The 18957-nt window shown below is 37.2% G+C and overlaps 1 protein-coding gene across 4 annotated transcripts in view; it reads right to left on the bottom strand.

Moving 5' to 3' along the window:
* LRCH2 (leucine rich repeats and calponin homology domain containing 2) overlaps positions 1-18957 on the bottom strand; it is a 105919-nt gene that overhangs the window by 60016 nt on the left and 26946 nt on the right. For all 4 annotated transcript variants that reach the window (XM_015105079.4, XM_027962966.3, XM_060407885.1 and 1 more), the window contains exons 2-5: positions 11439-11583; positions 7606-7732; positions 3199-3304; positions 2980-3116 (exon numbers count right to left, since the gene is read on the bottom strand). In XM_015105079.4, coding sequence (XP_014960565.2) covers positions 2980-3116; positions 3199-3304; positions 7606-7732; positions 11439-11583 — 515 coding nt within the window. The remainder of the gene's footprint in view (positions 1-2979; positions 3117-3198; positions 3305-7605; positions 7733-11438; positions 11584-18957) is intronic.

The following is an 18957-nucleotide window of genomic DNA, read 5'->3' as shown; positions in this document are numbered from 1 at the left end:
TTGGACCATAAAGAAGTTCAGTTCAGTTCAGTCAGTTGTGCCCAACTCTTTGCGACCCCATGGACTGCAACATGCCAGGCTTCCCTGCCCATCACTGACTCCCAGAGTTTGCTCAAACTCATGTCCATTGAGTCGGAGATGCCATCTAACCATCTCATCGTCTGCTGTCCCCTTCTCCTCCTGCCTTCAATCTTTCCCAGCATCACGGTCTTTTCAAATGAATTAGCTCTTCGCATCAGGTGGCCAAAGTATTGGAGTTTCAGCTTCAACATCAGTCCTTCCAATGTATATTCAGCAATGATTTCCTTTAGGATTGACTGGTTGGATCTCCTTGAAGGGACTCTCAAGAGTCTTCTCCAACACTACAGTGCAAAAGCATCAATTCTTCGACGCTCAGCTTTCTTCACAGTCCAACTCTCACATTCACACATGACTACTGGAAAAACCATAACCTTGACTAGACAGACCTTTGTGGGTAAAGTAATGTCACTGCTTTTTAATATGCTGTCTAGGTTGGTCATAACTTTCCTTCCAAAGAGCAAGAATCTTTTAATTTCATGGTTGCTATCACCAACTGCAGGGATTCTAGAGCCCCCAAAAATAAAGTCAGCCACTGTTTCCACTCTTTCCCCATCTATTTGCCATGAAGTGGGGTCAGATGCCATGATCTTAGTTTTCTGAATGTTGAGCTTTAAGCCAACTTTTTCACTCTTCTCTTTCACCTTCATCAAGAGGCTCCTTAGTTCTTCACTTTCTGCCATATGGGTGGTGTCATCTGCATATATGAGGTTATTGATATTTCTCCCAGAAATCTTGATTCTAGCTTGTGCTTCATCCAGACCAGCATTCCTCATTATGTACTCTGCATATAAGTTAAATAAGCACGGTGACAATATACAGCCTTGACGTACTCCTTTCCCGATTTGGAACCAGTCTGTTGTTCCATGTCCAGTTCTAACTGTTGCTTCCTGACCTGCATGCAGATTTCTCAAGAGACAGGTCAGGTGGTCTGGTATTCCCATCTCTTTCAGAATTTTCCACAATTTGTTGTGATCCACACAGTCAAAGGCTTTGGCAGAGTCAATAAAGCAGAAGTAGACGTTTTTCTGGAACTCTCTTGCTTGTTCGATGATCCAACGGATGCTGGCAATTTGATCTCTGGTTTCTCTACTTTTTCTAAATCCAGCTTGAACATCTGTAAGTTCATGGCATAAAGAAGGCTGAGTGCCAAAGAATTGATGCTTTTGAACTGTGGTGTTGGAGAAGACTCTTGAGAGTCCCTTGGATAGCAAAAAGACCAAACCAGTCAATCCTAAATTAAATCAATCCTGAATATTCATTGGAAGGACTGATGCTGAAGCTAAAGCTCCTATATATGGCTACCTGATGTGAAGAGTGAACTCATTGGAAAAGACTCTGATGTTTGGAAAGACTAAAGGCAAGAGGAGAAGTGGACAACAGAGGATGAGATGTTTGGATGGCATCACCGATTCAATGGACATGAGTTTGAGCAAGCTCTGGGAGATGGTGAAAGACAGTGAAGTCTGGCATGCTACAGTCCATGGGGTCACAAAGAGTCTGACATGACTGAGCGAATGAACAATAATACTGGACATCACAGATTATACATTTCCATTATTTAGAGAGTCCTATTAAATAGCAGACCCTTAGATGCTCTACAGACCTCCATGTTTTCAGTCTTTCATCCCTCTATTTAGTTACATGTTTCATTCAATAATCACCAAAGAAACACCCAAGCCATTCCCAGATTTAACACAGTAAAAATCAACTCGCTTCTTGTTGCCTTCTCCCATAGCAGACACAGGTTTTGGGTTTCCACATCCTGCTATGGTAGCTACTACCAGGCCAGGACTGCAGTCAGCTTTTAGTATTTGAATTTAGAAAAAAGGCACTCGTTTGCAATGAGTGGAATGCACCTTAGTAGGAAAAGAGAGAAAAAAGGCAACTCTTCTGGATGTATAAAAACCCAGTGCCAGGGCACATAGCTTGGAAATAGAGTACAGGCTGGCACTTCACTACCATGTGCCTCCTCAATCAGATACTCTTGTGCAATGTAAGTGGAGATCCTAGTTACCACTATTTCACCTATTTTCCATTTTCCAAAATTCTGTTGCCATCTCTCCCCTGCTGTCCTCTTCTCTCTCAATCTTTGTCTTCATGGGTTTAAAGTTTAGTGTACTCCTTTACTATCATTTTAGTGGATTCCACATGAATTAATTCTCAAACTTAAAGTCAAACCAGTCAGTCTCAAAGGAAATCAACCCTGAATATTCATTGGAAGGACTGATACTGAAGCTGAAGCTCCAAAACTCTGGCCACCTGATGCGAAGAGCCAACTCATTGGAAAAGACCCTGATGCTGGGAAAGATTGAAGGCAGGAGGAGAAGAGGGCAACAGAGAATAAGATGATTGGATGGCATCACTGATTCAATGGACACGAGTGAGCAAACTCTGGGAGACAATAAGGGACAGGGAAGCCTGGCATGCTTCAGACCATGGGGTTGCAAAGAGTCAGACATGACTGAGTGACTGAACAAAACAGTAGGAATTAATATTTTTAACTTGAATCTTTCTGTTATGATTCCACCTATTGGTGCTAAAAATATATTTCAATCAATCACACAACAAATCTTAAGTAAATATATACCTGAGTAGGACAGAGGTAGACAGAATCCTTAGTCGATCCTTTTAAAATAACACAAACAACCAGAATTATCAGTTCACAAGCAGAAAGTTGGTATCTGGGTTATCCAAATCCTATTGTCTAAAAACAAAGCTAAACCTCCTACCAAAGTGAAACAGCCACTTCCCAGGAAAAAAAAAAAAAAAAAAAACACTTTTGAGAGTAATACCTCAAAAGCAAACTGACTGCTAATTCTGATGCTTTTGTATTTACCAGAAACATGTAATTTTGAATAAAAATGAAAGAAGCAAGTATCATTGTTTTAAATTACAAACCTGTGCTGGTGGTACTTGCAAAGGATTGTTATCCAAAATTATTACTTGTAAATGATGCAGCTTCCTGTAACAAACTGGAATTTCAGTCACTTTATTACAAGAGAAATCCAGCTTGACTAAGGGAAGATCTCCTAATTCTGTTCAGAAACAAAAATAATTTAATTAAATTCTATATAGTTATTCTCTTATTCATGTGAGTAAGAACAGTGAGCATCTTACCATCTGGTAATGCCTGAAGATTATTCCTTCTTATATTTAGCTCTCTAAGTGATTGTAATTTTCCCATTTGTTGGGGAAGAACCTGAATCTCATTGCAGCTAATATCCTAAGGAAAAAAGAAAATAAAATTATAACAAACTAATGGAGAAATAGAGATATATTTCTAATTTTAATTAAAGCACATGGCTAATAGCTAGCAAGTCACCTTCAATGTCATTTCTCTAAATATGGATTATCAGGCAGATTTATATTTATATTACATCATGAAATCAATCCAGCACAATTAACATTAATTTTTTTGTGTGTAAAAGTGTGAGGTTATAACTTAGTAATACACAAGTCAGCATTTTGAAAATCTCAACTAAAGACCACTCTTATCAACTAAAACCAGAAGGTGCTCTTCATTCATAGGTAAAATGAAAGATAACTATCAATCACTGGGATAATTTGTCAATTATAGTAGTTGTTTGGGCTTCCCTGGTGACTCAAATGATAAAGAATCTGCCTGCAATGCAGGCGACCTGGGTTTGATCCCTAGGTTGGGAAGACCCCCTGGAGGAGCACATGGCAACCCACTCCAGTATTCTTGCCTGGAAAATCCCCATGGACAGAGGAGCCTGGTGGGCTACAGTCCATGAGGTCTCAAAAGAGTCAGACGTGACTGAGTGACTAAGCACAAAAAGTAGTTGTTTTGAGATACCTGGTTGGGCAGGAGGTGAGAAAGTCAAGGATTTACAGATGTGAGCTGGAGAATCAAAGCCCATGGTCAGAATCAATTTAACAAAACCTGTTTCTATGAGGGATTACAGGCTCAAAATTTGGTGGCTCACATCATAACCCAAGGACATTCTAAGGGATCTGATCAGAACTGCCTCATGGTTATGTTAAAATGCAAACCTCAATTTAAAGGTAAACAATACCACATTTCCATAATAACAGAAGAAAGGAATAGCTTAAGTTATTAAACTGTGCAGTCCTCTCCCCCTTTCTTATCACATCAACAGAAAGGGAAGAAGAATCTGCAAGATCTCAGGCAGTAGTCATTCTAGACAAACTGCAAATGAAATTCATACTCTACTGCAACTCTCCCCAATTTCCAACTTTGACTGGAAACGACATTTAGCTTGGAACGAAAGGTGTGGCACATACATGTATTGTTTTATCAAAAGTAAAAAAGGCAGGAGGGTAAATTCAAAAGAAGAATATTGTTGTTTAGTCACTGAGTCGTGTCCAACATTTTTGCAACTCCATTGACTGTAGCCTGCCAGGTTCTCCTGTCCATGGGATTTCCCAGGCAAGAATACTGGAATGGGTAGCCATCCCCTTCTTCAGGGGATCTTTCCAACCCAGAGATCAAACCCTCATCTCCTGCACTGGCAAGTGGATTTACCACTGAGTCATCGGGGAAGCCCCTAAAGAACATTAAATAATATCTAATCATGTATAGATTTTAAAATGTATCTACATGCCATCTTCATTTAACAACTATTTATCAAATACAAACTATTTGCTGGGCACTGTTCTAGGTGCTGGGGACGTATCAATGAATAAAACAAACAAAAAGTCCTGCCCTCGTAGCTCCTTATGGATACTGCATTATAGCAAAGGGAGCAGATTACACAATATACTAGAAGTGCTATGGAGGCAAAAAACAGAGCAGGGTAAAGGAAAATGGTAGTGTTAGTAATATTGGGGAAGGATAGGATTTAGATTGTTTCATAAAGTAGTTAATATTTGAGCACTATTATCAGAAGTGAGAGTATGAGCCATGCCAATACATAAGAAAGGAATATTCCAGACAGAAGGCCCAATAAATGTAAAGGCTCTTAAGCAAAGCATATGTAACATGTACTAAGAACAGCAATGAATCCAGTGTAGCTAGAGAAAAGTGGGCAAGGGGAAGACTAGTATGGAGGGAAAAGTTTTGGCTTTTACTCAGAAATGTGGTCAGGTACCAGAAACTTTTAAACACAGGTATGACACAATCTAACTTATGTTTTGACAAACATCATCTTAGCTATTGTGTTGAGGACAGTCCAAATGATGGATAAAAAAACTTCGGAAAAATATCCATTAAAGTAGATACTATGGCTCCCTCCCAAAGGTGCCTAATACTGAAGATGTCCATACAAAAAATTAATAAAAATTTGACAGGAAGCTGCCACTTCATAGAAGAAACAAACCCGGCACAGGATACTGAACTACTCACCAATGGGTACTCTACAAAATACTCAGCTGGGATTTGAAGACCTGAGAGTATTTCCTAGATCTAATGACAGACTTCACTATAGCTGGCTATGACATTCCTAGGATATACTGTCCTGGAAAAACATTCCAATGACAGGTAATATCCACAAATTAATTCTGTGATGTAAATTGTCAATTAAAAAAATAAAAAATAAAATTATCAATTAGCCATGCTAATGCAACCTATCCAGTTACTGATTTTGAAAGTTGAAAGTGCAATAATTTTACAGTGCTAGTAAAATAATGATTAATATGTTTTAATATTCTGTTTAAATAAAAATACTACACTAAATCTCAAAATTCTAAATATTTTTGAAATTTCATTTATCCAAAAACTATCTCATGTAATATAATTTAAAACATAGGTCAAAAACTGAATGAAAAAGAAAGAAGAAATTACAGAGCCACGGAATCTTTTTTAAAAAATATTTATTTGGTTGCATCCAATCTTATTTGCAGACACAAGATCTTTGTTGCATCATGCAGGATCTTCCCTTGCAGCACTCTGGCTCTCTAGTGGCAAGTGGGCTTAGTTGCTTGATGGTATGTGGGATCCTAGTCTCCTGATCAAGGATGGAACCTCCATCTCTTGCATTGCAAGGTGAATTCTTAACCACTGGACCATCAGGGAAGTCCCAGACTCATAGAATCTTAAAGGAGAATATGCATAAAATCTTTAAAAACATTAACAGTGTGCATGTCAAAGAAAGCAATGAGCCCCTTGTATTATGAATTTGTTAGATCACATCTGGCATCTTCTGTTCATTTCTGAGTGTTATGTTAAAAGAGACTATAATAAAAGGGAGCATTTTCAGGATAGAAATAGCTAAAAATAAAAGGCAATAAAGAATAGAAATATAGAAACTAAAAAAAGGAACAAAGGTAATAAAAATATTTAAGCCACAGAAAAACAGGTCTTAGAGTTTGGTAAAATGGAGAATACACACACAACAATTTATAAATATCTGAAGGGAAGAAAAGTTATCATTATCTATACTTCTTCACATGATAGTCTCTAGACCAATGCATAAAAGTGGTGGGGCATGTATCTTAGTTTAAAATAAGAAAGTTAACAAAATTTTACAAAAGAGAATTAGGGCTGCCTCAGATGCACAAACACAAAGATTTGTCCACCATTGAAAATATACAACTAGATGTGTCAGGGATTCCTGCATTAGGAAGTGGTTTTATCTGACTACTTATAAGATTTCTTACAATAATAAAATTATGTGGTTCTACAACATAACAAGACTAAGCTCAAGGAAGTTTCCTTGCATTACAACTACATATGCTTATGAATTTTAAAAAAGGTATTTCTGAAATTTCTGTTCATTACATTCTATTTGTACATTAATTTCCCATTATAAACTAGTACATAAGTTCCTCAAGAAAACTTTTCACCCTCCACACATAAAAACTCATATTTATGAACACTTGAAAAAAATCTATGATTGGAAAAGCATTACTCAAGATAAAATAGAAAATAAAGAAATAAACAGCATAGTATATTGTGTAAGGTAGAAGTAACAGAAAGATGTGAAAATAGCTCACTGTTTTGAAGATTTGATTATGTTTCTCTAAGTTCATTGTCCTATAATACCTAAAATGATATGTTCAAAGTAATGACTTTAAATTATTCTTCTATTTCTACAATCAATTATATATAAAAGCCTCTTTCCATTTATCTTCATTTCCAAAGTGTTATAAAATTACATGGGGATATAGAAGAAGCTCATTTTATTAATTCTACTGCACGTAGGCATTGTACTCTCTTTCTTATCTCCTCTCTCTGAAGCCTTCATTGAAGTCCTGTAAAACCTTAAAAAAAAAAACAAAAAACTTACCTTTTCCTGATCTAAGAACTTTACTGTCCACGAAAAGGATAGACAATTGGTTATTTGTCCAAAAGTATTTTTTAAGATTTGTAAGCAAGTCTTCTGGTCTCACTAAGAGTAAGGAACAACCAAGGTTTTTATTGTAGTTGTGAGCTAAAATCAGACATAAGCAAGGGTATCTCGAAATATCACTAAAGAGAACTTAGGCAAATACCAAGATTTTTTTTTTTAATTAGAGTGAAATTCCATTAAGGAATTAATCTCCCAAAATATAAACATATGTGTTATACACATTACACACAATCGATACAACTATTTTACTCACCAATTCCATTAAATCTTTTAACTTTCCGATTTCTTCTGGAATGGATACCAGTTTATTATTACTGAGGACCAAAACTTTAAGGGGAAGATCGAATAGGTATTTTGGCAATGTTGATAAAAGATTTCGACTGAAAAGAATAAGAAAGTCTCATTATGAGAAATAAGTCTGAAATGAAGTATGTTGAAAAAGAACAAATCACTTCAAAATTAAGAATTTTTCACTAAATAACAACTATTATTTAATTAATGCTTACTTTGTAACAGGCTAATATTTTTACATGCACTGTCTCATTAAATCCTCATATTAACCTAACAAGGCAGGTGGTATTACTTGCATTATACAAATAAAATTAAAGGTGAAATTTGGTTAAGTCACTTGCCCAGGCACAAGCCTGCACTGTGATCTGTAATATTGTCCTACACATCACCAGCTCTCAAAACTCAAAATTTCTCTGAGCTAGAGAAAATTCTAACTCAGAATTCTCAAAATTCTTCCAAGCTAAAGAATTGCCAGAACCTTGCTCTTTGGTATAATTTCACTATATTCAATACCTCTACACCTCTCACTAGGGGAAGGCTCCAAGGATAAATTTGCATGCAGTGTGTTCAAATTTATGAAAGAATGAATAGAATTATACCTTTAAAATGTAGTAACCGTAACCCATTCTCTCTTTTTTAAAAAATTTATTTATTATTATTTTTTAACTTTACAAATTGTATTTAACCCATTCTCTTTTGTTGCAGGTTTATGGTGGAACAGTCTACTAGCACTTTCTTTTCAGCTCACAGTTGATACATCATTCCTGTCTCTGCAGATATATTAAAATATAAGGACACCTAACATTTGTTACTATGGAGCAGGCCATGTTCCGGAGAAGGCAATGGCACCCCACTCCAGCACTCTTGCCTGGAAAGTCCCATGGACAGAGGAGCCTGGTGGGCCACAGTCCATGGGGTCGCTAAGAGTCAGACACGACTGAGCGACTTCACTTTCACTTTTCACTTTCATGCATTGGAGAAGGAAATGGCAACACACTCCAGTGTTCTTGCCTGGAGAATCCCAGGGACTGGGGAGCCTGGTGGGCTGCCATCTCTGGGGTCGCACAGAGTTGGACATGACTGAAGCGACTTAGCAGCAGCAGCAGCAGGCCATGTTTACAGCACCTCACATGAATTAACTTGACTAATCCCCACAACAACCTACTTTAGGAAGATAGATACTATCATAATGCCCATTTTACATTCGAAGAAAAAGTCTAAAAGAGATTAAGTAAACTGCTCAAAGTCACAGAGCTGGTAAGTGAGAGAACCAGGATTCAAATCCAGGCGATTTGGCTTTGGGTCCCTTACCCTCAAACTAATTTTGGCCAAATTTGCATGCCATTGTAGACTGACCCAAACTATCCCTGCTGTAGACTAAATGTTTGTGTTCTCCCCACTCAAAACTATAATGCTGAAGCCTAATCCCCAGTGTGATGGTACATGGAGGTAGGGCTTTTGGGAGGTGATTAGTGGCCTTAAAAAGAGACCTCAGAGTGCTCCTTTGCTCTTTACTCCATGTAAGGACTCAGCTAGAAGAGAGTCATCTATCTATATAAATCAGGAAACTGGTCTTCACCAGACACTAAATCAGCTTGCACTTTGATCTTCAAATTTCCAGCCCTCAAAACTATGAAAAATAAATTTCTATTGTTTATAACCACCCAGTCTATGGTATTGTTATAGTGCCATGAATGGGCTAAGACAATTCTACTACCAAAATATATATAAAGTGTACCACTACATTTAGATACTATCAAGCATTCATTAGCAATTTGCTGTTATTTTCCCTGCTTTTCAAAGTGATATTTATAGTCTTGTACATAGCATTTTATATAACATACACAGTAATAAAACTCCAGTGTTACCCCAAGAGAGGGACTTCAAGCCCTTCTGCCCCATTTTATGCCTGCAGAGGATGTTCAGAAACACTAGACTGGTTTAATCACACGGCACAGACTTTAATAAAAAAGGCTAATGCCCCAAGACCAAAAATCCTAGCCAGACTGTTGGAATGTCAAATATGCTAGGTGTTTGTCACAACTCTTGCACTTTAAGGATCAAGTACAATCCTTGAGAAAGTGGTCTGTCTGGAGCACAAAGGGTCTTCCTGAGGATTCCACTGAAAAGAAGCATAGTATACAGGAAGAAAGAATAAGCTAAAAATTATCTTACAAGTTTCTCAAAATCTTTTCACCAAAATAAAAAATAAATAAATAGGAAAAAGAATGGCACATACAAATTCAATCTAATCTCCCTCATACCAGGAAAGTTTAAAAATTGGTTTCTCTTCTTCCCTTAAGAAGCAAGTTTATTGAGTTAGCAGTCAGCTCTCTATTTCTTTATACATAGATAATAATCATAAATCTTCACTTTTTCCACATGCTTTAGAGATAGCCTAAGGAAGCCAGTCATTAGAACAAGTGTTATATTAATATTGTGTCTGTAAACAAAAATTACAAGTCAACTTTTAGAGATCAAAATGGGAAAGAATGACACATAGTTTTAGTAAAACTATTCTAAGATGTACCATAAAGGTTAATATATAAATGCAACAATTTTTGACAAATTGTTTTTCCATAAAAGAACAAAATAAAATGATAATAAAGACAAAAAACTTAAAAATACCTCACTTCCCTCAAACCTTTCCCAAGCCAGGCCAAGGAGATTATGTACCCAGTTAAAGAAAGGAGCAACCCAAATGACCAATATCTATGGAAGGAAATTAAAATACTCTCACATTTTAGGTTAAAATGGTTTCAGTTAAAGTGATTTGTACTGCCAGGTGATTCCACCGAGGGAGATATACATAATAAATATCACAGAAAGGAACACTATCATTTACATATATTAATTATATTTACTACTTCCCTATTTGAGAATTTAGACAAGTAATTTCATTAAGGAAGAAGTTTTCCCTTATAATTCAAAACATAAAACAAAAATAAGAACAAGCTTCTAAAATTAAGTCACAATATACCAGTTTCCATTCACTGTCACTCATTCGGTAGGGCAATTATTTTCTTATACTTATTCAATGTTCAGTCTATTATAAAAACAGCATAAAGCTAAGAATGAGAGTTCTACAGCCATACGGCTGCTTTGATTCGAATCTTGTCTCTACCAGTTGCAGTGTGTGTAATTTTGAGCAAATAGTTAACCTACGTGCTTCAATTTCCTCATTTGCAACGCAGGGATAATAACTATATATCTGAAAATGTTGTGAAGATGAGATGAGGTAATATGGGTAAAGTATTTCTGACACTGCTTGGCACACAGTAAGAACTTATTATTAACATCAACTATTATCCACTTCCTAACCTTCCAATAATCCCATCCCAATCTATCCATCCTTGAAGTAGCAACAAGAAGTCCCAAGAGTGAAAAATAAAACTCAAGAACTATTTCTTTATAATGTTCCACTTTAATTGGGGGTGCTAATAAATAAACCTGTGTTGTGGTACTATGATTTCAACAAAATATTTCTGGTCTAAAGCCTTGGTACTCAAACTGACCTAAGGACCAGCAGGCATGGGCATTACCAGAGAGTTGTTAGAAATGCTGGCCTATGAAATCAGAATCTGCATCTGGTTCCTTTGGGCATTGAAGTTTGAGAAGCACTGCTCTCAAGAACAAGACCAAAAACCTATTAAGTAATGTGGACATATAGAAAATACAAATAAGATGCTGTTGAGACATAGGTTACATAGCCAAACCAATTACATTCCTTTGCAACTAAAGAATTAGAACTGTATTAAAAAACAAGATTTATTCCCCCAAAAATTGTTTCCTTACCTAATGTTAAGGTATGTTAACATCTGCAGGTTTTTAATGGCTTCAGGAATGATTTTGATGCAATTATGATATAAATTTAATGTTTCAAGAGGTGCAAATAACCAGACCTCAGAAGGAATTTCTGTAAAACGATTTCTTGAAAGATCTGAAAAATAAAAGTAACATCTGCATGTCAAACATATACCTACATTTGTGGTAATTAACAGAACTATTTACATACTTGCTAAATCACTGAGAATCCAACCAACTATTCAAAATACTGACCTTGACCTTTTGCCTTCACCAGGCAAAAAATATATAGAAATATACTCATGGAAAGTCTGTTCATTAACAAACTGCACTTCAATATCTTTAAATATTATTTTTTAAAATACCAATGAAGAATTCTCTCTGATATTTAAAAATATGAATAAAACCTTCCCTGATCCCACATCCCCCTCCATCCACCTCTTCCTCATTTACAGTAAAACTTAAATAAATCTACAACATAACTATATTTCATACTTACCATGGACTTTTCAACCCATTATAATTTGCCTTCTATTCATTTTTATGTCTACCAAGGTCACTAAGCCTCCATATCAACCGCCACTCATCCATTTGGAAATGTTTCTCTTCCCTGGGCCTGGAAAACTACACTTCTGGATCATTTCCTGTTATCTCCCTGGCTGCTACTAAGTCTCTTGCTAGATTCTCCTCTACCCATACTGTAAATGTTTTTGTTCCTAAGGACTCTGATATAAGGTACTCTTTCCTTAAGACATACTCTATTAGATGATTTAGTCCCAAACTAGGGTTACTATTCATATACTGACAATTTCAAATTAAATATATGTTTGAACACTTATGTGCTAATCTTTAGGACTTCCTCTTTGTAACTCTCAAGTACCTCAAATTCTGCAAGTGCAAAATCTTAACTGAAGATCTCCTTCCACGTATCTGTTTCTTTCACTTTATATAATGTCACCAACATACTCCTCATGAGCCGCTCAAGCCAGAAACTTAGCATTTACACTTGATTTCTTCCTCTCCTAAACTATTCCAAGTACGAACAAATAATTCTATTCACTTTTCACATGCACACGCACAGACACACACACATACATACACAAAAACAGATTATAACTATTATACATCTATTGATACTTTGTTAAATGAAATTTTGAAAAATACTTACGATATCATGTGGCAGGAAAAAAATACCCTAAAAGAGTTTCTCAACCAAAGTATTATTGACTTTTTGCACTGCATAGCTATTTGTTGTATAGGGCTATCATAGGCACTGTAGAATATTTAGCAGCATCCCTAACATCTATCTACTAGATGCCAGTTAACACCCTCTGGTCATAGTAATCAAAAAACATCCCATGGAATATAAACCCTCCTACCCCTGTTGAGAACTTCTGCCTGAACAATTATCAAATTAGCTATCTTACCATCAGAATATACTTTGCTAAGGGAGAAGGCAATGGCAACCCACTCCAGTACTCTTGCCGGGAAGGTCCCATGGATGGAGAAGCCTGGTAGGCTGCAGTCCACGGGATCGCTAGGAGTCGGACACGACTTCACTTTCACTTTTCACTTTCATGCATAGGAGAAGGAAATGGCAACCCACTCCAGTATTCTTGCCTGGAGAATCCCAGGGATGGGAGAGCCGGGTGGGCTGCTGTCTATGGGGTCGCACAGAGTCGGAGACAACTGAAGCAACTTAGCAGCAGCAGCAAGGGCTCCCCAGGTGGTGCTAGTGGTAAAGAACCCACCTGGCAATGTAGGAGACTTAAGAAATGCAAGTTCGATCCCTGGGTGGGAATGATTCCCCGGAGAAGGAAATGGCAACCCACTGCTGTGCTCTTGCCTGGAGAATCCCATGGACAGAGGAGCCTGGGGGGCTACAGTCCACAGGGTCACAAAGAGTCAGACCTGACTGAATCAACTTAGCATGCACGCACACACACATACTTTGCTAACACTACTTCATTATACTTATTTGGTTAAAAACATAAGACTATCATTTACCTTTATCAAGAAAAACATTTATGCAGTTAAGGAGTTTGGAACCAACATGTACACACTGATGCTGCTGCTGCTAAGTCACTTCAGTTGTGTCCAACCCTGTGTGACCCCACAGACAGCAGCCCACCAGCCTCCTCTGTCCCTGGGATTCTCCAGGCAAGAATACTGGAGTGGGTTGCCATTTCCTTCTCCAATGCATGAAAGTGAAAAGTGAAAGTGAAGTCTCTCAGTCGTGTCCGACTCTTCTCGATCCCATAGACTGTAGCCCACCAGGCTCCTCCATTCATGGGATTTTCCAGGCAAGAGTACTGGAGTAGGTTGCCATTTCCTTCTCCATTGCTATATTTAAAATGGTTAACCACCAAGAACCTACTGTATAGCACAGAGAACTTTGCTCAGTGTTATGTAGCAGCCTGGATAGCAGAGGAGTTTGGGGAAGAATGGATACATGTATATGTACAGCTGAGTCCCTTTACTGTCCACCTGAAACTATCATAACATTGTTAACTGGCTATACTCCAATATAAAATAAAAAGTTAAAAGAAGAACATCTATGGTGTATCTTAGGCCACTGTACCTCATCTGGTCTGCCCACACAAGAACAGCTTCCTACCAACATTAAAATTTCTCACTCTGAGGGATGACACCTATTTATTTAGCAGCATAATAATTTGCTAATCAGAATATTAATATCCATGTATGTTTTTACATATGTGTGTATACATGCACACATTCATTCACCTAATGCAAAATTTTGTAACTGGCTGAAGAATATATTAGTTATGATTATATAATATAAAAGTTAATTTGGATTCTTTTTCTTCTCACCAGAAGACTCTGAATAGCTAAATAAAAGGATAGATGGAATTATTAGAAATCAAAATCTGAACCTGAAATAGAAGTTTTCAATTTACTGGCTCACCTCCTCTAGATACCCAGGCATCATGCAGCTCTATTGAGGGAGAAAAATGAAGACTTCTTTTTTTTAGTTTAGAATATTTCTTTTACATTTGACTTTTATCTCTTATCCTTATAACGTCAGAACTCTAGGAGTTGAAAATTACTGCTTACAGTTAATTTGAAATCCTAAAAACAAATTCTGCCCAGTTTGTTATTCTGTATAATATTTAGTAAGTACTCACATATAATACGTAAATTCTAGTGGCCCTAGAATTAGATGATGGTAGCTTGCGTGGAGATGGCAAGAATAAAGATAAAAAATAGAATTTGAAATATATTCTGATATTAGTACTTACAGGAATTGGGTATGTAATTGTCTATGTGGGATAAATAAAAGACAGTAATCAAGAATGGAATCCAGAGAAGACTAGAAGGAGAACAAGATGGCAGAAAGTAGGATAGAAGTGCTTGCAGAATACCAGCTGAGAGCTGACAGGAGTACCTGACCACCAAAAAAGAATATATAGAACCAAGCAAAACTCAGTAGGATGAAGGAACTAGGGGGAAAAACAGGAGTTTTAGTAGGACTGGACCTGCCCTTGGTGGGTGGGGCAACTGAAACAGGGGTCCAATTCCCACATCAAGGCAATTGTCTGGGTCACAAGAGTAACATTTAAGGCTGAAAGTGAAGCAGCTGATCTGTGGTAGCCTAAATGGAATGAGAATCAGACAGTCCTTGCCACAGCCATATGTACCCCAGAAAGGGATGCAGGTCCCCTAGAAGGCGCAGCAGCTGGGAGCTGGAGCGTAGGGATTGTAGAGCAATCCCAGGATGAGGGATGCTGTTGACTGCAGAGAGATGGACCAAGGGGACCTGAGGGAGGAGACTGTGGTGGGAAATGCCTGTGGAGGAAAGCCATGGAAGCAAGGCGAGTCATGCATAGGGGGTGGAGCCATCACCACAATCTTTCTCCCCACAGGCCAGCACCGGTAACTGAACAACAGAGAGGCTGGCCCATCAAGCACCTGATGCACCCAACAACAGAGAAGGACCCCAGACAACGGAGCCTTCTAAGTGCCTGAACAGGTGGGGCTATGGAGAAAGACTAGCCAAAGAGGCCTTCTGATCACCAGCTACCAGAGGCTTGAAAAAAAAAAAAAAAGACTCTGATAGGGCCATAAATCCTGTGGCTGAGGCAGTCTGGGTCCCTGCACACTTGGCACAGCCAGGGTCCCTGCAACCCAAGCAGCTGTGCCACCTTCATGCTTAACCCTCACTGGGGCAGACACAAGTCTTCCAGGGCAGCCTCAGGAGCAAACCCCAGTGGACGACCCACATACACAGGTAGAAATAAAACCACAATTGAAACCCAGAGGCAGTGTGGCTAAGGAAGAAGACCCAAAACCTTCCCACCAGCTGTACAAGCTACAGATTAAATCCACATGATCAACTAGGCAGCCTATGTCTATGGAATATATAAAAGGACATTGAGAATTCCCACAAGAGAAAACGTACTAGTTCTGATAGCTGTGGACATTGGAGGCAAGAACACAAAGGAGTAGGACCAGATTAGAGTCTGAGCTGCCCTCACTGCAGATCTGGAGACCAGAACAGTGCTGGAGGGCATCCTAGGTAGGCGAGCTAGACTGTGACTCCCAGCAAGGGAAAGAACCCTGACAGCAGTGACTCAAGAAAAACATTTATTTTTCTTATATTTTGACTTATCCTGTAGTTTCTTTGGGTTTTTTTTTTCTTTCCTTTTTTCCCCTCTGTTGTAGTTGTTGATTTTATAAGCACTATGAAATATAATTAAGCTTTTGAGTTTTTTTTTTTAATCACACTTTTTATTCCTGTTATAAACCTCTACCTCTACATTGGCCTTTTGCAGTTCTGTGGTGCTTTTTTTTTTTTTCCCTCTTTTTTTAATTTTAATTTTTAAATTTCTTAAACCTATTATTTTTTCTACATTTCTTCCTTTGTTTGCTTTTTCTACTGTTCCTTTCCCCTTGCAGTTACTTTTTAATATATATAAATTTTCTTTATCTACCTCTATTTAACTTTGCATATCTACTCCTTCTTTCTTTTCTTTTTTCTCATCATATTTGTTAGTTTTGTTTTCATTGCTTTATTCCCCAGTTGGCACCTTGCTTTAGTTTTGTTTTTCAGCTTGTGTTTCAGTTAGTTTTGTTCTTCACTGGTGGATATCATTTTTGGTTTCCAGTGTTTGTGGGGTCAATCTATTGTACTTTATTTTTGTTGGACTATTTTGATTTTGTTTGTGTGTATATGTGTATATTCCATTATTTTAATTATTATTTGCATGATTTTGTAACTGCCATTTGTCTGGGGATCATCTTGGGTTTCTCATTTTTGGGTATTTGTCTTAATCTCACTTAATGCCATAACAAACCACTTGTGGAATCTCTGTTCCTGGCCAGAGATCAAGCCCTGAGCCTTCAGAGTGGAAGAACTGATTCCAAGACCCTAGACTACCAGAGAACTCCTAACCCAAGGGAATATCAAATAGTGAGAACTCCCACAAAGGAAACCAGTTGAATACAAGACCCAATATCACCGAACTACCAGTAGCACCCTGTGCTACTACTCATCCAGATAACAAACAAGACAAAAATACAAACCCAATCATCAGCAGACAGGATTATCACCTCATTCAGCCCTGCCCATCAAAAAAATAAAAATAAACTCAGCACAAATCTCATGCTACACAAAGCCTACACAAACCACTGGACAAACCTTAGACAGGCAGAAACCAAAAAGAAGAAAGAATTCAACCTTGAAGGCTGGGAAAAGGAGACCTCAAACACAGTAAGTTTTTAAAAAAATAATGAAAAGGCAGGGAAATACTGCACAAATGAAGGATCAAACTAGAAACAAAAAAGTCCAAATAAATGAAGAGGAAATAGGCAAATTATCTGAAAAAGAATTCAGAATAATGATAGTAAAGATGATCAAAAACCTAGAAAATAGAATGAAGAAAATGCAAGAATCAATTAACAAAGACCTAGAAGAATTAAAGAGAAAATGTACTGAGACAAAGAACACAATAATTGAAATTAAAAATACTCTAGCAGGAATCAATAGCAGAATATCTGAAGCAGAAGAAAAGATCAGAGACCTAGAAGATAAAATGGTGGAAATAACTGCTAAAGAGGAGAATAAAGTAAAAAAAAAAAGAAAAGAAAAGAACTGAAGATAGACTCAGAGACTGCTGGGACAATATTAAACACACCAAAATTTGAATTACAGGAGTCCCATTAAAAAAAAGAGAAAAAGAAAGAGTATGACAAAATTTTTGAACAGGTTATACTGATCTTTCTACTGAAACTCTGCACCCCAGAAGGGAATGGCAGGATATAGTCTAAGTACTGAAAGGGAAAAATCTAGAACCAAGATTACTCTACCAAGCAAGGATCTCATGCAAGACTGATGGAGAAATTAAAAGCTTTTCAGATAAGTAAAAGTTAAGAGAATTCAGTACCACCAAATCAACTTTACAACAAATGATAAAGAGACTTATGTAGTCAGGAAATCGAAGATCTACAAAAACAAACCCCAAACAATTAAGAAACTGGAAATAGGAACAAATATATCATTGAAAGTAAATGGATTAAATGCTCCAACCAAAAGACACAGATTGGTTGAATGGATACTAAAACAAGACGCATATACATGCTGTCTACAAGAAACTGACTTCAGACCTAAAGACACATATAGACTGAAAGTGAGAGGATGAAAAAATATATTCCATGCAAATGGAAAGCAAAAGAAAGCTGTAATAAAGGAGTAATAAACCTCATTTCAGAAAAAGTAGACCTCAAAATAAAGAATACTACAAAAGATAAGGAAGGACACTACATCATGATCAAGGGATCAATCGAAAAGGAAGACATAACAATTGTGAATATCTCTGCACCCAACATAGGAGTACCTCAATACACAAGACACACACTAACAGACATAAAAGGAGAAATGGGCATTAACACAATAATAGTAGGAGACTTTAACACCCCACTTACCAACGGACACTTCACCAAAACAGAAAATTAATAAAGAAACATGTCTTAAATGATACATTAGATGAGATAGATTTCACTGATATCTTCAGGATATTGCATCCAAATGCAGAAGAATACACCTTCTTCTCAAGTGCACACGGAACATTTTCCAGGATAGACTACATCTTGAGTCACAAATCAAACCTCAGTAAATTTAAGAAAACTGAAATCGTATCAAGCATCTTTTCCAACCAAAATGCTATGAGACTAGATACCAATTACAAGAAAAAAAAACTGTAAAACACAAATGCAGGGAAATTAAAAAATACATTTCTAAATAACAAACAGGTTACTGAGGAAATAAAAAAGGGAAATCAAAAATATCCTGGAAACAAATGACAATGAAAACATGACAGTTCAAAACCTATGGTATGCAGCAAAAGCAGTTAAGAGGGAAGTTTGTAGACATACAACCCTACCTCAAGAAACAAGAAGAACATCGAATAGACAACCTAACTTTATACCTAAAACAACTGGAAAAAGAACAAAAAAAAACAAGATTAGCAGAAGGAAAGAAATCATAAATTTC

The sequence above is a fragment of the Ovis aries genome, chromosome X (genome assembly GCF_016772045.2).
Source record: "Ovis aries strain OAR_USU_Benz2616 breed Rambouillet chromosome X, ARS-UI_Ramb_v3.0, whole genome shotgun sequence".
Taxonomy (NCBI): domain Eukaryota; kingdom Metazoa; phylum Chordata; class Mammalia; order Artiodactyla; family Bovidae; genus Ovis; species Ovis aries.
The sequence above is the reverse complement of the archived record's forward strand: the minus strand, read 5'-3'. Positions and strand labels throughout refer to the sequence as shown.